Raw genomic sequence first — 23,257 nt, forward strand, 5'->3', positions numbered from 1 at the left:
TCCTCATCATCTTTCATAGGAGCCATGCGTACGTTGGTTTCCATGGGATTTCCCACAGCATGTGCATTCTGGTATCCAAATTTGCTCAGGATCTCACGCGCATACTTGCCTTGATGAATCACTATCTTCTCCGATGATTGCTTTACTTCCACGCCCAGATACTGATTTAGCAATCCTTGATCCTTAAACCCATAGGCTTTGTTCAATTCGTTGAACAGTTTCTTCTTGTACTGTTCGTCGTTTGTTGCCACCAGTATATCATCTACGTACACTAGTACATAGGCTATCGTTTCTCCTTCAAACCGGTAGTACAAACAAGGCTCAGTTGACGACCGCTGGTAGCCATGGTCGATGAACCATTGGTTGAGCTCGGAATTCCACTCACGTCCTGACTGGCGTAAACCATACAACGCTTTCAGTACGACATACACATGTCCATTCACCTTACATGGGTATCCGTCGATGGAATGCAGATACTGTTGGATTCCCAGCCAGGCATTCAAGTACGCGGTGTTTATATCGCCACCGTATACACTCAGATTCAACTCAGCTGCGATCGCCAATAGCAACCGGAACGAAGACATCCTTGCAACCGGCGCAAACGTCTCTCGAAAGTCGATGCCAGGTCGTTGGCGATTCCCAAGAGCTATAATACGCGCCTTGAATCTAATCACATATCCTTGGTGATCAGACTTCAGGGCGTATACCCACATCGTGCGCACAAGCAATGCGTCTTTTGGCTTCTCTTCATCGGGAATCTCATTTATGACACCCTTTGCTGTCAAAACAGCCATTTCTTCCATCTCAGCCTGGAGGTAAAACTCTCTCCACTTTGACCGCAGCATTTCACGACGATTTCGAGGTATTTGTACGTCACTTGCCCTAATAGGCCGACCGTTCTTGTCCAAAATGCGTGGTGTGCTGAGCGTCACGCTCATCACAAAGTCATCATAGTAACGAGGTCGTCACCGCTCGTGATACTCTCTAAGGCCAGTGCGAGTCTTCTTCGCATCGTTCTTAGCAGCATCTTGCTCAACTCGTACTACTTCTGAAGGTGTCTCTTCATGATGTGTTCGTTTCCCTGTTTGTTTCTGTTGTACCATAGGGATGACCGTGCTTGCATCAACCACATCACGACAATATCCTCCATTTTCGTCTTCTGCAAGATTTGTGCTACATCCGACAGATATCTCGGTGTTCTGTTCCAGTACCAAGTCACTTTGTAGCTGAGTCACCTCGCCGCATTCACTGGTCTCATCTGGTGCTAAAACACTCGCGACAGTAGTTTCCTCATCACTAGGAATCTGTTCTTCATCATCATCAAACTCCTGTTCGGCAACGGACGATCCACAGGTTCCAGCCACTGATCCACTTTCACTTTCAGCGACATCGGTTCTTTCCTCGTTACGTTTGCCGTCACTATTCTCGCAACATTTAGGAATACTACAATCTTCAGGAACGCTAACATTTTGCTCCTCATCCACAGATTTGTAGTTCTGGTTGCCACCAACCTCTTGCGTTTGTTCTTCTTCATACTCACCCCCCTCGAGTTCAGGAGGTGATATGTCACTGAGCTCGCTCAACTCACTCATCCCGTCATCATCACGAGAGTCATAGTCCTCGTCATCTCGATGAGAGAAATGAAGCGAGGTTAATCCATCCTCACTCACCTCAACTTCATGGCGATCCCGATAAACTACATCTTCTGCTACTCGAAGATCAGGTACGAATTTCGCTGTGTGTTCTTCAGGAAAGTACACTTTACACCCCACCACATCTTCTGCATAACCAAGCACATAGCCAATCTTGACATTTGCTTGTTGCTTCTTTCGTCCAGTGACTGGAACATGTACATACGCCAGTGCACCAAATTTTCTGATGTGGTGTAAGTCCGGTTTGACACCAAACATCTTCTCGTATGGAACACCTCGAGTTCCCTTATTGTAGACTCGATTCTTCACATACACCGCGTTTCGCATCGCTTCAGGCCAGAGGCTTCGTAGGAATCCAGCATGTGCCATCGTGGCTTTGCTCATGCCCTCCAATGATTGATGAGTCCTTTCACACAAGTTCAGCTGTGAACTTTTAGGCCCAACTTTTACGTGTTCAATACCTTTGGAGGCATACCATGCTGCAATTTCATCATTGAAGAATTCGCCGCCTTTATCGCTCCATACTTGCTGTACCTTGTACTGAGCATCACTGGTATTGCGACCTGCTTGTCGCTCGGCCCAGAGAATATATTCTTTCATGTGCTTGTTCACGGTCTTGCTACTCTTGTCCTTCAGCAAGAAGATCTTAACAAAACGGGACAAACCGTCCATGACTACTAACACAGCTTGATACTGAGTTGCATTCGTTTTCTCGGGAATTAGTAAGTCGGCAAACACCACTTGGTTAGGCTTCTTAATTTTCCGATCCAACTGTTTGCGATGTGCCTTTTTCTTCTGCTTACCGAGATGACACGCATCGCATGTGTCTTGTTGACGTTGAGTCAGCAACATGCCACACACTAATCCTTTGCCGACCATTGTCTTGAGATACTGAGGACATGTATGACACAGTCGCTCGTGCCAAAGCGCCAAAGACCCAACTCCATCGGCCATTGTGTAATTACACAAAGGACCTTCATTCGGTCGCACAATTGCTCTTTGAGACGGATCTGCTGCTTGGAATCCCCAAGTTGCATCTTGAGGAGTGGCCATAGCCACTACTCTCCCTTTTCGAGAGACTGTAAAGGTCCGTGTTGTAGTGTCATAGTGAAAGTCAAAACCTTGCCCAATCGCAAGCCCAGGCGAGAACAAACCATACTCTGCGCCAGGGATGTAAAACACGTCCTCAACGTAAGTCACAGCTTGTTCTCCATCGACTTCGGTGGTTAATGCAACTGTTCCCACAGCAATGCGTGACGCAATTGCGGGTGTTACTCCACGAATACTTTGCACACTATTCGTATCCTCAGTATAAGACACAAACTCAGAAAAGTTACCTGTCACATGCGAATTTGAAGCCGTATCAAAGTACCACCAGTTACCACTTGACTTCACAGCAGCTTGATCACTGTCTTGTAGATGAACTGCAACGGTTTCTGCTCCATGATCAGCAGCCGATTCACCATGACGTACATGATCAACTGCTAGGACGTTGTCCTCATGACGATCCTCAATTACTTCAGTAATATGATCGTTCATGGGCTCTCCCACTTCGTGTGTTTCTTCTTGGTCACTGAGAGTATCTCGTGGCTCTCTGATTCCACCCACCACTCCCTCATCCAAGTTGTTGGTCGTCAGACTCAAAGGAACTCTTATCTCATGTCGTAGCGTGCAGTTTCCACGAGGTTTGCGTTTCTGCTCGGTCTCGCCTGCTCCGCCTTGCTTCTTGACCTTTTCTGGGCAATCGACACGAATGTGGTCTTCGCTCCCACACACAAAGCATTGACGCGTCTTTTTAGACCCGCCGGTCTTCCCTTGCTGTGAATGCACTCGGTCCTGATCACCACTTTTGCTTTGTCCTCCTCTTTGGCCTCCTTTCTTCTCGCTGCGTTTGCTTCTGAACTCCGTTTGCCGAGCGGCCGCTGCAAGAATTAACTCTCGAACCCTCTTTGGTGTGTACACACTAGGGTCTGCGCCATAGTAAATGGAAGACTTCAAACGCTCAAATTCGATTTGATCTGGTAAACTCTCAAGTAGCATATCCACCACCGTGTTATCTGCTAGTAGCTTGCTACAGTGTGACTCAGATCGCCAAGTTCGATCTTGAGATTGAACATCTTGCAAAGATGAAGATTTGCATCTCCTCCAGGTACGAGTTTCGTGTTCCAAAGCTCATTCTCCACGCGACGGATCATGGCCTAAATTGCTTCACTTTGTTTCCCTTCATACAGGTTACAAAGCTCAGTCCACATCTCCGATCCAGTCTCCTTATCGCGTAGTTGTTGCAGGACGTCTGCCGGTACTTGAACCCCAGTGTGGTGAGGCCGCTCGTCGAGTCCGGGTAGATGGAGTATAGCAGGTTGCCAGTGTTGGAATTCAGTCTGGTTAAACGGAGTTGGGAAAGGAGCTGAGAAGCTGCTACTGAGAAAATAGGTGAGACTCTAGTAGATCAGATCGTTGTATGAGAACGGGGTTGAACCCGTGAGTGTTGTTAGGAGCTCTGGTGGAGCGCAACGCTCAAATAATTCAGTCTTCTTTTTCATTGCAAGTGTGAAAGTGCACGGAACCAAGTTCCAAAAGGGTTATTGAGCCCAAGTGACGCCACTTTGTTCGGTTAGTGACGATGACTAAACCGATGAAGTACACAAGCGATGGAGTGCCGAAAAACTGGAACGGCAAGGATTGGCAGACGTATAAATGGGCGCTGTTGAACGTCTTCAAGGAACAAGACCTGAAGGACATTGCCACTGGTACGATGACGAAGGCGATGATCGAAACTGCAAGTGCAGAGAAGAAGGACGAGTTCGAGAAGAAGCAACTGAAAATCATGCGCATGATTGGTACATCGGTAGTCGGACTGGGGCGCCGTCGTCATGGCCTACTTCTTCGTGCAGCTGCACATTACGATCGCCTTCTCGGTCATCCTGAACCCGGCCTTCTACCTCGCTGAACGCTTAGTTTTAAAAATGCACCAAAAGCAGGAGGACGATGTGGAAAATGCTCTCACCTACGGGGCTTCTTCGTACGCCGCTGCCAACACACCCGGTAAGGACGCCGTTAACGGCGACGATCGCCGCTCGTCAAAAATGTCGTACATCTCCAACGCAGACGCCGAGGGCCCTTACTTTGATGATGCTGAGGCGGAAGCTGCCGAGTATCGTGGAATCAACGCCATCAAGTACGTGATCCTGCGTGTCGCCATCATTGTGGTGTTAGTCATCCTATCGATAATCCTGAAGGACCATTTCTCCGATTTGGTGGACTTCGTGGGGGCCTCGTGCATCACGTTGATCAGTATTCTGCTGCCCATTATCTTCCTGCTCAAGAAGCTGTGGCACGAGATCCCGCTGTACGAGAAGATCCAGGCGCTGATTGTCGTGGTTGTGTGCGGTTTCCTGGGCTGCTACGTGACGTACACGTACGGCAAGACGCTGTTCGCGCCGACGGATTCGGACGCTGAGTTCCCGTACTGCGATAGTGAGTACGAGAACCAAGTATACTACAACTACACTGCCGTTCACGGCGCGTAACTGTGCATGATGGAAGTCGTACCGGTAGCTGTAGCACCGTACATGTACATGTAGCATACTTTTCGAAGCAGTTCGTACTCTTGAAGTTTGTTTTGCTGCACGCGTACTACGCGGCGTAGCTGCGAGGTTAAGCTGTCAGAATGATTCTACATCTACGTTAGGTGTAGACGTAGCCTACCGCGGTGCAAGTACCGCCAAGACTGCAGAGCGTTACCACCACGAAAGATCAAAGCCAGAATTATTGCGCAGAACTGATGAGATAGATCGTGCTGGGTTATGCATACCATTAAAATGACAAACTTACTAGACCACTGTACTCGCTGAAAATGTAAAACACCATATCGCCATGGATCACGATTAGCACGTAGCCTCGCTAGTCGTCGATAAGCTCATCAATAAAAGTGTCGCTGCCAGAATCGGGGTTAGATTCTGGTACGGTTGCGCTGGTTGGATACACGAATACCGGCCGCTTCGAAGGCGGGAACAGTGTTAACAGTGCGTCGACGGTACTGGAGACAAAAAATATGGAGCAGAAAATTTAGTAACACAGCGGCAACAGAACAAACTCAACCAAGCGCAAAAGCGTACCCGCCAGATATCTCCACGTATTCTGGATGCTGGTGAATAAGCAGACGCATTAGGTAGAGGATCTTCTCGAGCACTTGATACGACTGCAGGACTGCCCAGCTTTCTCCTTCAATGTTGAGCTCCTTCAAAAACTGGAGGCTCTCGTTAAAACGAATAAGCTCGTTGATTGGCAGCAGCTTTCGGTTCTGAGTTGTGAGAGCCGTGGCGAGAAAAGTGTACGACGTTATCGCAAGAAATTCAAAGGACTTAGACGCTTTTGCCTTCGAAAGACGGTCGAATCCTTCTTCGACGTCTTCCATTGCGCGGAATCCTTGATTTGGCGTCACATATACTCTCGTCATATGCGGGGGAGGAACTGACTTCAGGTCAAGCGACGGTGAAAAGGAAGCCCCAGACATCTTGTACAGCCAGCCACCCGTGTACGTCGAACAGGCGCCCTTGCTGAACATGACTATCTCGAAAAGCGCCCAGCCGAATAATCATGATCCCGATCAGTTCTGCAAGACAATAATCCTTTCGTGGCTCCCATCCTTCGTATGACCCCTCAAGAATTTCCGACACGAATGTCATGATGTCTCCGAATCTCGAAGCGGTGTAGTCATTCACAGTCTCCCATCCCCGAGTCTCAGCTAGAGCCGATGACAGCCTCTCTTTGTCAGTCACAGCTTGATGCTCAGGTCTTTTGTACTTTTGCGTGATAAACTTGCGTAGCTGAGTACTGCACCTGTACACAAGAATTTGCGAGCAATTGGCATCATCAATACCAATCTAACACAGTTATTTGTTGTCAAGCTTACGTACCATTTAAAGCGCGCAGCCGATCCAGGAAAGGTGTCTTGAAGATTTTTGAGAAGGTCAAGTAGATCACGCAGTTCTGAGCCCTCCATTTCTCCATTCGTCTCCGTAGCAGCACGAACGACCACAGCCAGAATCTGGCGTATATCTTCAAAACGATCGAGGGTATCGGGCAAGCTGAGGTCCCGATCTAGCAGCTCACTTGCAGCAGAACGAGCATCGTTAACAGCGATCTGAACACTAGCCTCCTCACCTTTTACTTGCGTTAGTCGAGCTACCTTCAGTGCAGACTTAATACTGGAGGAAAAGATGTTGCCCTGCCCTTCGTCTGAAAGCTTGGACAATCGCTTTTGCAGGCCGTCGATCACTTGTGCCACCTTCTTTTCACTTTGCTGTACCGGGGAGCGTGGTCTGCTGTGAAGGAGCTGATATTGGCCGTGTCGTGGCCAAATACTTTGTCGTTCGAGCTCACGACGGATGAATAGGTCTGCTCCCGTAGTCGGCCTTAAAAAAGAGTGCGCAACTGGAGGCGGGAGACTAGTAGCGCGTCGCTTTTGACCAACATGTTCCGCACCTAATGCTACCCCGTCTGATGCAGTGTCATAGCTTGCGTTCGTCCTCTGTGAACCAGAAACCGCTCGAGGTGTCGGCTCAACGGTTCTCCCTTGGTCACGCACCCTAAAGAACGACGGTGCTGCAGCTGACTTAGGGCCACTCGTACGCGGATTCATGGACCATCCGGGCGACCCTAAACCCGAAGCTCGGTACGAGTCTGAAGATGGAGGCCCTAAATACTGTTGCCTTGCTCTGCCCTCGTTCATTGACAACGTCATTTGTTCTTCGTCTTCTTCCTCCGTCGAATATCCCGATGGTCCGCGTGATCGACTAGAAATAGTGAACGCGTTCAGCATGCACTGGATATCTTGCAGTATTGGACCTATCTGTGCGCTGGACTGCGCCATCTCTTTAACAGACGCCTCCGCATCAGGAGGTAGCGTTACGACAGACCTCTGTGTATTGTGCACGTCTCGTGCGACACGCACCACGTCCTGTAGTCGCTTTAGCGACACAATTGCGTCCGTCAACTTTAACTCAGTCTGTTTCACCTCATCTTTAGCAGCGTCGAAGCACAGCGAGCGCTGCTGAGAGGCGCTGAGCCCGGCGCGAGTGAGGATCACGTCCATCTTAGCCAATTCTGAAATATCAAAGCGCGGAAACAGTACGATTTAAAAAAGAACTACCCGCAGAAACAGTAAAATTCGCAAAATGAAAAGTATAATATAAAAGGAGGTAAAACTGGGTTTTCCGCAAAAACACAAAGTTTTTTGTTGTTGTCTACTCGTATCCGTGGTGATATTCTTCAAAGTCGTCGTCATAGCAACTATCACCGTCCAAAGGGTCGATGACTGCCTTTGCCGAGGCGGTAAGTGATCTGCGCCGAGTGGCGCCTTTCGATGCAGGAGCGTTGTCCTGAAACTTGCAGTCGTTGTTGATGCTGTCCATGAGCCGTCGAATCCGAAAGTGCGACGACGAATCGACCTCCTCTGTCTCAATGATTTCCTGGATGTCATCGCTGTCCCAGTCGGTGTTGTTATCGTGTGTGTTAGGGGTTCGGCCATTCAAACACCGGGAATGTTTTGACTTTGCCGAGGCTACACTTGAAGCTTCCTTTTCTTCACCCTTGATAAAGGCAACACAGGACTTGTAAGATGAGATGGGGCTCTCACTACCAGCAACATTTTGGTCAGTTTTAAATTCTCTCTGATGCGATGTCTGCTTCTCGCCTGGTATGTCTTCCTCAATACCTTCGTCATCTCTCAGACGAGATGCTCGCCCTGAACGGCGTCTTTTTTCACGATCTCTAAGTTCTGCATCTCTAAATGGCTTCAAGAACGGGTGCTCAAGGCACTGTTTAGCCGACAAGCGAAGCTTTGGCTCAAGCTGCAAAGTGTTGACGAGAAAATCCAACGTTCCTTCAGGAAGAGGTCGCTCGCCTAGCAACTCCTGATAAGATTTGGATGCTGTTTGAACAGAGGTGACACCTCGTGGTACTCTAGCATGAAGTGCGGCCGGGAGGGGGCCCAGGTATCTCTGAATGAGGTTACTGTGCACATTTGAGTACTAAAAATCAGTGATGCTGCGCTACAGGCAAAACGGAAGATAGGAGCACCTACATTTGTTCGATTTGGGTATTTCCCGGGAAGAGTGGTCGACCCGTTAGCAGTTCCATGAGAACACAGCCGACGCTCCAAACGTCGGCATCAAATGAATAGCGGTCAAGACTAACAAAATTCACCGGTTATAGGTATCTTGGTGAAAGAACCTCTTCACCGCAAACCTACCGCAACTCCTGCTCTGGAGGACGATACCAACGCGTTGACACGTAGTCTGATAGCGGGTCACCTTCAAATTGCACAGTTCGTGCGACGCCTACACTACAATGTTATCTTGTGGTTCTATGCAAGTCTTCCAGTCTGATGATCGACTTACCAAAGTCGCACAGCTTGATGTCACCGTTTTCATCGATAAGAATGTTGTCCGGCTTAACATCTACATAATTTATCATTTACACGATAAATTGCAATCATCCAGCACAAGAATTCACCGTCCCACGAGTGCTTACCTCGATGAATGATGCGGTTGGAGTGACAGTATTCCAGAGCCTTGCACAGCTGAAAAATAATTCTTCTGGTTTCCTGTGGTTTTACTCCTTTTTTGTTTTTGGACAGAAGCTTTCAAGAGCAATGAGCTTGGGCGCCGACCAGCATCAAAACTTTATCATCGCTCGTACATTCACCATGCCTCCGCACACATAATCAAATACTAGGTGCAATAAGCCCTCGTGTCGGAAACTGTTACGATACGACACAATGTTGGGGTGGCTGAGCATTGAGCATGCTTGAATCTCCCGCTTCGACATCTGCTCGTCTACAGCAGTAGCTAAACTGTTAAGCGCTGCTACCAAAATCTACAGACGCATCGATTGTATGCGCCGAATTACCACCAGTCGACTTGAATTTCTTGATTGCAACGTAGTCACCGCTGGCCTGAATCCCACGCGCGATGCATGAGTTCACACAAAACACTCAAGCAAAGCGACGCAAACATACTTTTTCCTTGGCTTTATACACAATGCCGTACGTGCCTTCGCCAATGACTTTCTCCACCACGTATTTGTCCATGTTGCGATTATCTCGACTGTTCACTGGCAGAAAGCGTCGTTTACGCTGCCCGTTTCCGTTTCAAAGTCTATCTATCATGCTGGAGCTATCTATACGTTTGTGCATCTCTGATCACCACTGAGAAAAATTGCCAAAACCACTGAACGATTGCTTCTTGCTTTTCTTCTTGCTTTCAATCGCAACAGGCATCGCTGGTTCCAAAGATCGCTTCTTCGATGAGGCGGCCACATTGGTCTGCAGATACTTCCCAACGTTTTCGTCCTTGGTAGTTTCACTGGTGGAAATGCTTGCCACGTCAACTTCACCCAGATCGTCATAGGCAACCCACTTGCTGCCTACTTTTAAAACAGTTCCTTGCACCTTTGGTTTTGCCTCCCGAATCGCCTTTTCCTTCGCAACTTGTACAACATCCAAGCCTTGCGCTAGAGCTTCCTCATACTCTTGGAACGGGTTGGCGAATACGTGGACGCTCTTGATGTGCACATCCACGATCGGACGATCATCGGCTCCAGTCTCCACGCACTCAATGGCATCCAGCACCTCCATGCCTCCTACAACTCGGCCAAATACCGCGTGTTTCTTGTCTAGGTGCGGACATGCGTTGAAAGTGACGAAAAACTGCGAGTTGTTCGTCCCTGGTCCGGAATTCGCCATACTCAGCACACCTCTTGAGTCGTGAGACTGCATAAACCACGCACATAACAAACATCGTTACATAAAGAGCTACACTCTCAAGGCCAGGCTTTGTACTCTTACCAATCGACTGTCGATTTCATCACGGAATGGCTTCTTCCAAATGGAGTCGCCACCTCGGCCTGTACCCGTCGGGTCTCCTCCTTGCATCATAAATCCCTTTATGACTCTGTGGAATAGGACTTCGTCGTAGTATTTCTTTTGACACAGGCTCATAAAGTTGTCGGCTGTCTGTGGAACGAAATCACAATCCACCTGCAGGTTGATGTTGCCTATAGTTGTCTCGAGCCGTACAAGACCCTTCTTCTTCAGCTTTCGAACAGCCTGCCATCTTCGTTCAAGGAGCTCCTGTTCAGAGGCTAGCGCCATCGCATTTTTCGTCACAGGAGCTCTCACGCTGGACGTGAATGAGCTTGAGCATTCGCCTGCTGTAAATTGCGAGTACTGCAGCTTCCCTGAGCCCGCCACTTCGTTTGTTTCTTCTTCCTTGGAAATGTTGCTGTGAGTCAGTGAAGCCACAATCTTGTCCTTCTCACTCACGCCATCAGCTCCACTTTTGATCTTGTCCGCAAGCTCTTTTTGGCCCACTCGCTTGGCTTCCAGCTACAACGAAAAAAAAAGCATTAATATATATCTGCCTTCACCAATATTGCAATCACGTGGTTTTAAGGTTATCGCCGTACTTCTTGGAGAATGCGATCTGTCGCGGCATTTGTGCGAATATTCCGAGCTCCGGCCGCTGTTGAGGCATTCTGCACCATAAAAAACCGTACCAGCTCGTAATTAAATCCAATCGTCGCTGCCAGAGTGTGCATTTACATGCGTCACGCACATTTTCGCTCGCCTTGGCACGTCGTAAATGCTCAAAGTTTTCGATTTCGCGGTTAGAGGGGTCTTGCGGGTCTTGCAGAATGATAATATCTTTGCGCTTAAACTTGGTGCCAGAAATGAGGTCCTATACGTCCAGAAAATGTCATTAGAAAACAAGCCCTTGTTGAAATCTGAGGGGATATTAGCTGTCGCACCGTCCAATTCTTGGGTTTAATGTTGAGTTCTTCAATGGCCTCGTAGCAGAAAACGTTGCCCGTAGTCGCAATTGCGGCAATCTTGGTGTTGTCGGTGAAGACCTTGTAGGTCACAGGGCAGAAATACTCTCCTTGTGAATTCTTGCCGAAGTGCAATTGAATGAGTTCCTTCAACGCCAGCGGCTTGCCCGTCACAGGGTTCTACCAGATACGAATACAAATTAATGGTAGTTAATTGGGGATTTTTACATGTGATCGCAGCTCCAGGACGTACGATATGGTGCTCCTTAACGAATGGGACGGCTGCCTCCAGGTCGAACAAATGACCCTCGCGTGTACACACCGGGTTCTAGAAACGCACACAGTGAGTTTAAGGGGTGTACAAGATGGAAGATCGAGGGTAGCAGCAAACTGTACCGTGAAGGGACAAAGAGTGATGGCGCAGCAGTTGAATGGCAGACCTACAACAACGATAGCAGATCTGAGCATATAGAAAACAATTCTAGACGAGAGGGGTGCAGGCAAACGCACGCTTATAAGCGCGGCGGATCTCCTGCTTCTTGCCGCCATAAAGATATTTGTGCTCGGTCTGCGTGATGAACAGCCGGTCTTTGCTGTGGCGATTCTTGCCCATGCTTGTTGCTCGTCCAGGAAATTACTGAAGTATTTTCAGTTTAGTGACATAGTGACGAAGTTGACTCGGAGAACGCTGGACATGGTGCGAACGCAGCTTCGACGAGTGGCGGCCTCGGCGCGTCGCTGGAGTAAGCTCCCATCAGCATCGGCCACCACGAGTAGGTTGTTTGCTGCACCATCTACAAGCAACTCCCCCGTGCTGCCATGCAGCTTTCATCTGCCACTCGCAGCAGGACGGTGCTTTTCGACGTCGTCCAGCAGCATCTTCGACCTGGCGCAGGCGCTTAAAGCTAAAGAAACGTCCACTAGCGACCGTGTAGCTGCTATCAATTCTCTGCAGCTAAGCGATTCGTTGGACAAGACAGTCAGGGAGCGCCATGCACTTAATATCGTGGATAGCGACGCATTGGAGACGCTATTGAGCCTTTTACAGGACAGCGACACCATCATCTGGTCCGATCTGCTGGTGCCCGCCTTCCTGGCACTCATCCGCTTGTCGACGGACACGCTACTTGCCCAGGAGCTCCTGAGACTGGGCACACCGAAGATCCTGACCCCGTTTTTGACGCAGACGGATCCACGACTGCAGGCAGCTGCAAGCCTCACGTTGGGCAATTTGGCACTGGATCCGACTGCTGCTGGCGCTGTTTCTTCTCCTGACGTTGTGAGTGCAGCTTTGAGCATGCTGACGAGCTCGCATGAAGCTATTAAGCGAGCCTCCTGCACTTGTGTGGCTAATATCGCTAGTAGTGCCCAAGGCCGCCGCCAGATCATTGACCAGGACGGCGTGCTGCGCATAGGCGAGTTGCTTGAAGACGAGTATAGCGACTCGCTACGCAGTGTTGCTGCTTTTGCGTTAGGAAACATCCTCTCTGGACGAGATATTGATGCACAGGACCTGGTACGTGAGAGTGGTGCGCTACCGGCTCTTGTGCTGCTGCTGTCGCCTGTTTTCACCGAAGACGTCAACAGCAGCGCTGCGTGGGCTGTACATCACAGTGTGCACCTTAATGCAGCGAGTCAGTCACTCGTGGTTGAGGCTGGAGGGCTGGCGATGCTGGTACAGCATCTTGCCAGTGGGGCGTTGGAGTTGTTGCAGACCAACGCATTGCTCGCACTGGAGAGCGCTGTGATTTCAAACGCCGAGAACTTGGACTGGTGCCGTGACAACAGCGCTCTTGAGGCCCTTCAACGTGTCCAGGAGACGGACGGCGAAGCCCTCAATACCAACGCTAAGCAGGCCCTGGCCTCTCTGCTAGAACAACTGAAGTAAACAACATTACCGGGCTTTTGCTACCTAATTGTGTATTGAAGAAATACCGTTGGAGACGTCTAAAGAAAAGTCACTTCGAATTGTCTGTCAGCACTTATTCTTTGCTGCTGTGCATGTGTGGCGCACTGGCACAAAATGTCAGCCGGATTGAGCGCGACACGCTGTCATTTGAAAGTGTCACGAACAGGGCAACCACGACAAAAAACAGGAAGAACCAAACTGGAGCGGTGGAGGGGCCCTTAGCTGTGCGATTGTCCACCACTTCTTGCCGCAATCGCGCTTTCGCCTCCTCCATTTGTTCATCTTCACCAATGTCTGCACCATTCTCGGCGTGGGCGTCTGCAGCATGTCTTGCAACTTCAGCGTGCGGATCATCATCGACAACTGCCTGTTCCTTCGGTGGTAGAACAGTCTTGCTCGTGGTCTTCAATATTTGTGTTTTTACTCCCTCTTGCTCAACCTCCTGGGCAACCTGTTGATGCGGGGTGGGCTCGGCAGCTTCAGCTGTCGTCGCGTGAAGCTTCCAACCATTTCCCATTAAAGTTTCCACCTCCGTCGCATTTTCATACGGTACCCAGTGGAGCTGCTCGCACGACTCGGTATCGTTCACACCTTGCTGGAACGTCACACCAGAGAACTTCAGATACGACTCGAAAGAGCGCACTGATCCGAAACCATACTTATCCAGCTCATACGTGTCGACCATGCCCTTAATGGGCTTACCGACCAGGTGGTTAAAGCGGTTCACAGCCATCTCGCTCTCGCGCTTCTTCACTTGCGGATCCACCGTAATGTGTTCGAAGCGAGCAGGCACCTTGGAGTAGTTGTGGTAGATAACGGAACCCAACACACTGGGAGAGTACATGTCGTATCCACTAGTCCATAACCGAGACGCACGCAAGAATTCCTCACCGTCAAACATCCATAGCGTATGCGAGTCCACCGGGACACGACGCTCTGCATGACACTTGTTAAAAGATAGGCCAGCACCCCAAAGGGCTTCCAGCTGCGGGAACTTGGAGTTGCTAATCATACTAGCGCCAACAGTACGTACCAGACCATTGGACCCTCGCACGGTCGAGCACAGATGTGGCAACGAAGCGGAAAGCGCGTTGTCGCCGTTCTCCTTGACGAAGTCGTGGATGTGGTGCAAGTACGTGGACAGCACGGCCATTTCGTTGTTGACGCGCTTCCACTCAGCCAGCAGATTCTCGTCCCAAAGGTTCGTGAAAATGCTGTGGCCATCCAGCTGCAGACAGAATTCTTCTTGCTGAATCAACTTCTGCTGCTGGTGGCGCGCAAGAGTGGGGCCGCGTGATTCGGAAGCCTGGTGTACGTCTACGCGGATGTGGTCCTTGTAAGGACACGATCCCTTGTCGGGCCACTCAGCCTCAGCCATCTTACAAAACTCATCGAGGCAGCGCTCGTCACCGTCGTTTACCTGGTCCACCACTCCGAAAAAGAGGCGCTCAGGGTACTTTGCGCGTTTGAGCCCGGTGAAGATGGTCTTGCCACAGCGAAAGCCGTCACGGAAGACTGAGAGACCAACGAAGATGTCGAAGGACGCAGGGATCTGTGCCGGGGGCGGCCGCAGCACTGCGTTTGCCGGGTCAAGCGGAATGTGTTGCACACTCGGGTCCAGCTTCACGGAGCGCTTCGTATTGACGATACCCATGACGGATTTCAAGCCTTCGGCAGCGGCGTGTGCCATCAAGCTTGCTGCGAGAAGCAACAACAGCATCTTCGGCGCAGACATCGTCGTCGTCTCGAAGCTCAGGAATTCGATACTGAAGGAGTCAGAGCTTGATCAGGGGCAGAGGTGGTGCTTATTACGTCACTCCCAGCAAATCCAAACGGTTTTTGTGGGACACAAAATTGAGTCGAATTACTATTTTTGTACACTAATTTGAACGATCGCATAGATACTCACTTCGCGAGCTTAGTGTCAATGACACGACTGTCATCCGAGCGACTCGAGTGGCTGCGCGTGCCTGATGCCGCCTCCACTGGCGACATTAGGCAAGATTATTCCGTCGCGTCTCCTTAGACTGGGGTCCAATTTGGATAGAGCTTTACTGATTAATTCTTGTAGCCAGCGATCCAATTTAGGCTTGCTTCAACTTCTAGTGATCTAATATGCGGCACAAAGAGCATTTAACGCTTTTTGTGCCGCGTATTAGATCACTAGAAGCTGAAGTAAGCCTACATTTTTCAGATGCACTTGTTCTGAAAAGCATCGATGTCTCCACACGTGCCGCTGGCGCGCTGTCGTTTGACGACCACTATTACATGAACCTTCCTAGTGGTATAACCTGAAATGTCATCAATTACCAATTATGTCTATAATGTTACGTCTGGTTGGGCTCTGCTATTTATCAAGCGTGGGAGATGCTCTCATTTTCGAGAGTGAATGAGAGCGAGAGAGAGAGAGAGAGAGCGAGAGAGAGAGAGAGAGAGAGAGAGAGAGAGAGAGAGAGAGAGAGAGAGAGAGAGAGAGAGAGAGAGAGAGAGAGATTTACACCTCCTAGTAACTCGTTTCATAGACTCTAGAACTCTTACGGCTGCAGATTGTATTATTTTGGTGATACGGACACTAGATTGAATCACAGAGGGATGGATCAACTACAACAGCGAAGGTGTAAAAAACAACAACATGGCGCACTATTACTGGTGAACCTCAACGTTATTAAACTAGTAGTATAATACAACATGTATCAGAACGAGGGCCGTAATAATATGAGGTAGATGCTCCATGTAGTATTTACGTAGTTCGAGAACGCACACGCATTTTTCTCATTGATATAATTTGGAATGCATGCTGCTTAGCAATCAGTACATGATTGGCTAAAATCCACTCGTGAAAAATAGCACGATCCTCCTCACTTATCGATCTTCCACCATGGTCACGAATTCTGTCGTCGTGCCGGCGGAGACCGCGCATCCGTACTACGGACTGCTGCCGTCGTACGTGACCCCTGATACGGTGCGGACTGAGCGCGGCGACTTTCTGCATCGGATGCAGGTAATTCACACTTTAATAAGAGGTTGACGAATGCGAGCGAGATCACATTGACTAACAACTTGCTTTACGTCTGTCTGTGCGTATGCTGCTGTGCAGGAAACGCTTACTTGCTTGGAGAGTTTGTGTGGTGAAAATGCACAGGAACACGTGATTCAGAACCGTCATTTTCGAGATATAGACACGTTTTTCAAGCTGAATCATGAGCTGCCGTTGGAGTTGCACATACAGCTGATCAGCGTGTTGGTGGAGCTGCTGTGGACGCGTAGTGCATGCGCTTTTATCGATGTGGACATGGAAGTTCGGGCTGTGAAGGCATTACATTTGCTGTTGAAGAAGTGGAAGAAGCGTCCGCTTCGAGAAGGTGCGTTGGGCGATGATCTCGTGATTGATTGGAGATCGGTGAAACGCGCGATTGAGCGCGTTTGCTTTCGGTCGCCCGGATACATTCAGCAAGCTTCACAAAGCCATCTGGCAAAGCTTATCAATACAACGATCAAGTGTGCCGAGGTGGCGCGCCGTTTCTTTCGAGCAACAGATCCTTCGGTGCCGCTTGTGTTGGAGCTCTGGACTGAGTTCGGGGAGACTATTAAGGATGTGAAGACGAACGAGTGTTTCCGTTCGCTGGCTTTCTTCTCGTTCTTTGTGTCCTTACCGACGTCCGAAGAACCTGCGACAGAGAAGGCAGTACTTGAGCTACTTCCCGACTGGTTATCAACGTGGTCGCTAGTTTCGAGGTGTTCGGAATGGGATGGTCACTGGATGAAGATCCTTTCTCGTGCTACCAAGCGATATCCCAACACAACGATGCTGGATGAATACCTTTCGTTCGTGTTCGCGAAAGTGACTGATTTGTTGGAGTTGCCTTCAGATCTTGGTTCCCCCTTTAAAACGCAGTCGTGGCCATCTGCGTATACTTCAATGAACGGGTCGAAACGCTTCGGACAGTATGCAATGCGGCTGTGTGTGTACCTCCTGCGCGATTCAAAAGACGGCGAGAGTGATGGTGCTCCGACTCGGTATCTCCTGGAAGTTCTGAGCTTGATGAAGTCATTCTTGCATCCCTCTAATGTTGCCAATGTCGGGAATTCGCTGGCTACATTCGTGTACTACTTAAGCAATGCACTTGCGAAACGGCTTAGCCGTGAGAAGAAGGATGAAAAGCGTTTGCAACTGCATTCGATCTCCAAGGTGGTTGATGCAATCCTGGAAATGTGCTTGCTGGGGATATACTCGAAGAACCGTGGCGTAGCAACCAAGTGCATGTACGTGATGAAGATCCTTCTGTGCATCGATCCTGCGCGCTGCTCTGCCCCCGTGATGCAGGAGATGCTTAAGGCCCTTGACCCACTGGCCATGAGTCACTCCCACCTGGCAGTCACTGCGATATCGTCGATGGCTGTGTTTTTACCGCAGCTAATGTGTGGACGGCACCCGCAAAGTACGGGATTGTTTTTCACCACATATTTGAAGCCTATCTTGAAACTTACACTACTAGGGATCGATGCGAACGATGAAAAGAAGACACAGGCGACGATCCAGCTTTATTTCCACTTGCTCTCGTGGCTACCTGTCGTGAACGACCCAGCGAAGGGCCATTTCCAGACAACAAAGCAGAGAGGTGAACTGTCAAGTCAGTTGTTTGCTGACATGGAAAATAGTTTGTTTGCTGAAATGGGCGCGTTGGACAGCCAGCTGGATGAGGAAATGTGGGGGAACGGCCCCTTTTTGGAAGAATGGGCGCTTGCGGTGCTGGATCGATGTTTTCAGTTTATCCAGTCGCGCGCTAGTGCTAGGTCTGCTTCGCCTTCTACAGACGCTGAAAAGGGAAGAAACGGGAAGGCCTCTAAGAGAGACGGAAGTGAAGATGCGATCGTGTTGCAAGTCTTGAATTTGCTGGCCATTTTGTTCGCGCAACTGTCCCCAGAGATCTACACTCTTGGCTTGCGGAAGACAGTGGCTTTCGTATCCAACGCATTCTACACTTCGTATTTTGGAGGAAAGGTAGTCTCAATGCTGATCTTCAATTGCATGCAAGGAAATCCATCCGACGCGATTTCACAGTTCATGGCGCTCGTGCTGGATAAATTTCACGTGACGAAGTCTGGAATTGATGTTTCTAGCTTGATGGCGAACGAAAAAGTGTGGCACTTGCGAATTCTCAGTGGACTAGTGCGCTTCAGCCACCCCGATGACCGCATCTTACTTCGCTACCAACATGAATTGGAAGTGATTCTGGCACATTTTCTGAGCAACGACGATGACAAGGAAGTTTATGAGGCTGCCGGTACTGTTCTGCGCTACTTGCTCTTTGGTCTTCTTGGCGTGTATACGCATGACTTTCGCTCATTACCAGCTGCAGAATGGGCAGATGCAACCTCTAACGAAAGTGGAGCGTTCCAGTATTTGGGCGCTAGTATTTCGTGGAACAAGCTTTCGGTAAGGTGGCATGAACCAAACGAAGCTGAACTTTTATTCGGATTCAAATTGCTACAAGCACACGTTGTTGGTGCTATTGACAAGTTAGATCGTTTAAGGGACGCGAGGGCTCTCACTGTTCGTTCGTGGACGCGCCTCCTGGAACAAATATTCCAAGGACTTCGAGGTGCTTCAAATGTGCTGACAGACGAACCCGTGCAAGCGAATGGTGCGCTTTTGGATGGTGCTCACTCGTTGCTGCTCAAGGCACTGGGCAATAATCTCGAGCTTTACAAGAACTTCGTGTCTCTGAAAGGGTCGCTGATGAATCGGGTGCACAGTGCTATGGTATTTTGGAGAGAGGAGGGAAGCGGGAGCGCAATGGAGAACCAGGTGTGGGATCTGCTCTTGGATATCGCGCACCAGCTTCTTATTTGGAGAGGGGAGCATCTGGACGAGTTCAAGATGAAAGAAGCTCAAAACATGTATTCCAGAATGGACGGAGCTTGGGACGTTGCGTCGCATTGCCTAACCGGGAAAAGTCGAACGTATAGCTAAGTGGGGAGCAAGGTGCCGCTCTTATCCTCGCAATGAGCTGGGTGGAGAAAGTGTATGTTTTTCTATGCTAAACGGAAAGTGCAGCAACACTTTGCACTCGCCAATGTAATTATGCAGCTGGAAAGTGACGAGGACACGCGCCAACATTACGAATCGCTTTTGACGGAGGTTGAGTTGCTTCTGAGAAACCCTTACCAAGATGTTCGAGCCAATGCCGCCGCAGTAATGAAGGAATGCTCTCTGCTGTACACTAGATGGATATATTTTTGCCAGTCGAGACAGATTGAAGAATTGGACGGACTCCGTGATGTACCGCAACTGACGGAAGAGCACGTCTCTGGTGTACTCCACATGCTTTCACTGCCGCTTGCCCGAAGAAATCTGTGGAAGCGACGCAACGTCCTACTTAAGCGCGTGCTTGTGGTGCTCTTGAAGAGTAACAGTGCGATTGTGAAGCATGTTGACGGCGAGGTTAGCAAGGCGAAGATCGAGGTGAAGTTGCAAACTTTTTTCTTGTCGCTGTTGTCGAACTGGCGATATGTTCACTCCCAGGAAGCGGGGTCTCCCATTATTGAAGCCCTTTTGACTGCGGAGCCCTCTCCTGCCGAGCATTGGAAGGTCCAGTTGATGCATTTGGTGACTATTTATCCATTCTTGCAACCGAGGACTGCGATTTCAGTGGATGTGTGGAAGCTCGTGGTTCGGCAATTGAGTAATGAAGTGCTACCGGTGCGACAGGTTGCCTTGGAGATCTTCGGGCACCTTCTGAAGGTGCTAAAGCGCGATCGCAAGGAAGACGGAGCTAATTGTGTGGAACTTATTCACGAGCTAATCTACTCTGACAGTACGATGCGTGCTCTTCTGGATGCCTTTGTGAAAAACCACAAGTACTCAAACAAATTTGCGGCATCTGCAGATGGACAACATGCGAATTCAGCCCCAAGCGATTGGTCATTTGGTGTAAACGAAGTTGTCCGGTACATTTCGGGCAGCTCCCAGTCTTTTCCGAAAGCTCCACCTCTGTCATCTGTTCGCCTGCTCAACCGATCAAGTCACTCGATTACAAACTTGAGCTTATCTAGTGTCAAGTTGGTACAAAAGCTCGTGGAGGAAAACCCGAAGGCATTGTTTGGAAGCTGTATGATGACAATTTTGAAAGGCTTGGCCAGCAAGAATATTGGTGCCGACAGTGCTGAAGAGGACCGTCAGGCAGCGCTGAAAACGTTGGCGGACTGTACTTCAGGCTTGCTCCATTCTTTGGCAAAGCTGGACGATGCGGACGACAAGATCATCACGAACCATATCGCAGATGTTGTCCATGTACTCAAGGTCATCCTTCCCCAAGTGAGTATGGTGTTAGTGAACCAATGGGTAGAGGTAGTATATCTCGCCACTCGTCCGTCTAGATCGGGTACCGGGAAGAATCCCCGATTTGGACCCACTCGTGAATTACTTTCTTTTTGAGCTGAAGATTCGCTCGCTCGAGCGACAGTTGAAGATTACGCTCGTCAAGCAAAATGGCTAGCACTAGTGGAAGCTGTTGGTGTTCATTTGCTGGCGGCTGGAGTATCAATGGCCGACCGGGCAGTCCACACACTGGCTTGTGAGTTTGGTGAACGGGTACTCAAGGTGATCCGTGAGCACGCCTTAGCCCATCAATACAAGATAATCCGAGACCGTGCAGGAAAGATGCTGTTTCTATTGGGCGCTTACGCCAATTCCACGTCTTCATGGGTCAAGTCCCCCCCCTGTTGTCCAGTCCGCGTTGCCACTGGGTCAACTTGTGGCTGCTAGTGGTTCGACCGAAATCGACACCGTCAACGTGGACAACGAATCTACAAAGAGCAACCCCGAGAATGATACCAATTTGCATGCGAAGGAAACCGCAATGCAGTGGCTATCGTGCTGCGAAAAGTATGGCAATGGACGCGATATGCTTGCTGTGCTTAACGAGTTACTCCCAGTTGCTCTATTGACGCAATCGCACCCGAAGGCAGAAGTAGCCGTTCAAGCGAAGAACGTCACGGAAGCCGTATCCCTGTCGCTACGAATGTACTTCGTGCTACAAGATACGACCGGCGAAAATGCGTTGACGCAGTTGCTGGAGCTGCTGACGGGTTTAGCTACCTCTCAAACATGGAAGACGCGCGGTGCAGTACTGCGTTTCACAATGACGTTCGCCTTCTATCACTGGGTTTTCTTCACTAGCGACTTGAAGGAGCAGGTGCATACTTTTATCTGCTCATTCTTGACGGACACACAGCGAGAAGTGCAAGCCATGGCAAAATACGCTCTACGGGGTCTCCTCCACAATGAACAACGTGCAGCCGTGGAGGCTCTGGGCGTGCGCTTTGTTGAGAGCGCGGGTCAGGCACGGGAAAAGTTTCCGAAGCTGATACGGCGTTGCGAGCGCCTGCGGGCCGAAGGAGCCCCCAGCGAGGAGCTGAAGAAAGCGCAAGATCGCTTGCAAGACCTCGAGGCGACGATGACGGAGAGCGTGCTGAGCCTGAGTGCGATCGTCCTGGCATTCCCGCATGACGTACCAGCTTTCGTACCACCTATCTTCGAGGAGCTGGGGCGTTTTCTCTACATAAAGCGATCTTCCAATACGATATCGTTCCTGGAGAAGACCGTAAAGGAAACGCTGCTGGACTTTAAACGCACGCATCAGGACAACTGGCTGGAGACGAAGACTAAGTTCTCTGTGGCGCAGCTTGATGTGATTGAAGATGTAGCCATCGCTCCGAGCTACTTTACCTAGAAATCTGATAATTAATACTGTAGTACTTCCTCCGTCCGAAAATATAAGACCAGCGCCACACATAACACTGTCCGAAAATATAAGACTAAGTTCGGTTCGTATCAGCCGAACTTAGCAGATTTATTGCCTTCTGATAGATTCTGTCACTACAAGCTAGGGACTGCGGGAGAAGACCACGGCCTATCCGTCAGCGTGGCTCTCTAATTTATGGGGGATGGCGTACTTGTTGCTTCCGTCGGGGTCCTTAGAAGCCATCAGCACAGATTGTAGAGAAACGAAAACTCTATCTAGAGCGCTGTAATGAAGCTGCTTGAAGGCTTCGTCGACATTGTTGACCAGATCTTCGATAGTTTTAGCCTTCTTCTTGTGCTGGAGCGACTGTATGGGGCTAAAAAGGCCGAGATCGAGAGCATTAAAATCCAGAGAATTAGCAGGTTGTGGCTGAGGGCGCATCCTCCACCCGTCCTCCGCACATGCCGCAAGTAAGCAGGAACTTCCGCAGCCACATGGGGTTTTGCGTTGTCGTGCTGCAAGATGACTCGCTTGCCCGAAGGCCAAAGGGCCTTAATGCAGGGAATGACCGACCGGCAAAGACACTGCCGATAGATGTCACGAGTCACTGCGTATGTCTTCAGTTCCAACGTCCCCACAGGCCGATTCTTGCTTGAACGCTCGGCCGGTTCGTAGATAGCAAATGGCCACAAGCCAATTTTCCCATCCCACACTTTATGTTGCCTAGGATCCCAACGTGGGCGAGCCACAGCAACAAGAAACATAACTTTAACGGTATCATTCTTGTTCTTGACCGTCGTATGGGGATCCTCCTCGTGTTCAGCCAAATAGAAGCGCTGCTTCTCCTTAGCTTGATAAAACCACTTTTCATCCAGGTGCACATACTCCATCATATTGTCGATCTGCAGCCCATGTCTTCCCGTCTTCTGAACAAATCCAGAGGCAAACCGAACTCGAGCAACTCTCTGCTCGTCACTTAGCATCGGTTTCAGGCATGCTGTGTGGCATCTGAACACCCCCGAGAGAAAATAGTCATGCAGAGTAGATTTAGACATACCGAGGGAGTCAGCTAAAGTACGAATGTTGGTTCTGTCTTCAAGCGGCGTAAGTGCGAT

The 23,257-nt window shown here is 49.7% G+C and overlaps 6 protein-coding genes across 6 annotated transcripts; 3 read left to right on the forward strand and 3 right to left on the reverse strand.

The window, feature by feature from the left end:
* Positions 1–4,525: 4,525 nt before the first annotated feature.
* On the forward strand, positions 4,526–5,182 carry PITG_18744 (amino acid/auxin permease-like protein; the record flags this gene model as incomplete). The annotated part of the gene is made up of 1 exon (XM_002997342.1): positions 4,526–5,182. One exon carries the CDS (start codon positions 4,526–4,528, stop codon positions 5,180–5,182), a length of 657 nt encoding a protein of 218 aa, XP_002997388.1.
* Positions 5,183–7,900: 2,718 nt separating this feature from the next.
* PITG_23141 (cyclin-dependent kinase, putative) lies at positions 7,901–9,747 on the reverse strand (the record flags this gene model as incomplete). The annotated part of the gene is made up of 9 exons (XM_002997343.1): positions 7,901–8,229; positions 8,293–8,669; positions 8,740–8,847; positions 8,908–8,995; positions 9,056–9,115; positions 9,189–9,297; positions 9,363–9,493; positions 9,567–9,612; positions 9,676–9,747. The coding sequence occupies 9 exons, from the start codon at positions 9,745–9,747 to the stop codon at positions 7,901–7,903; spliced, it is 1,320 nt and encodes a 439-aa protein (XP_002997389.1).
* Positions 9,748–9,858: 111 nt separating this feature from the next.
* On the reverse strand, positions 9,859–12,099 carry PITG_23142 (peptidylprolyl isomerase; the record flags this gene model as incomplete). Its single annotated transcript, XM_002997344.1, has 8 exons — positions 9,859–10,428; positions 10,504–11,043; positions 11,124–11,192; positions 11,273–11,395; positions 11,466–11,666; positions 11,740–11,814; positions 11,883–11,926; positions 11,997–12,099. 8 exons carry the CDS (start codon positions 12,097–12,099, stop codon positions 9,859–9,861), a joined length of 1,725 nt encoding a protein of 574 aa, XP_002997390.1.
* A 49-nt stretch (positions 12,100–12,148) lies between these two features.
* On the forward strand, positions 12,149–13,374 carry PITG_18746 (uncharacterized protein; the record flags this gene model as incomplete). The annotated part of the gene is made up of 1 exon (XM_002997345.1): positions 12,149–13,374. One exon carries the CDS (start codon positions 12,181–12,183, stop codon positions 13,372–13,374), a length of 1,194 nt encoding a protein of 397 aa, XP_002997391.1.
* Positions 13,375–13,468: 94 nt separating this feature from the next.
* PITG_18747 (GlcNac transferase) lies at positions 13,469–15,146 on the reverse strand (the record flags this gene model as incomplete). Its single annotated transcript, XM_002997346.1, has 1 exon — positions 13,469–15,146. One exon carries the CDS (start codon positions 15,128–15,130, stop codon positions 13,469–13,471), a length of 1,662 nt encoding a protein of 553 aa, XP_002997392.1.
* A 1,127-nt stretch (positions 15,147–16,273) lies between these two features.
* Positions 16,274–22,130, forward strand: PITG_18748 (uncharacterized protein; the record flags this gene model as incomplete). Its single annotated transcript, XM_002997347.1, has 5 exons — positions 16,274–16,396; positions 16,493–19,329; positions 19,417–20,780; positions 20,835–21,063; positions 21,110–22,130. 5 exons carry the CDS (start codon positions 16,274–16,276, stop codon positions 22,128–22,130), a joined length of 5,574 nt encoding a protein of 1,857 aa, XP_002997393.1.
* Positions 22,131–23,257: the final 1,127 nt, after the last annotated feature.

This window comes from Phytophthora infestans, genomic scaffold, assembly GCF_000142945.1.
Source record: "Phytophthora infestans T30-4 supercont1.76 genomic scaffold, whole genome shotgun sequence".
Taxonomy (NCBI): Eukaryota; Oomycota; class Peronosporomycetes; order Peronosporales; family Peronosporaceae; genus Phytophthora; species Phytophthora infestans.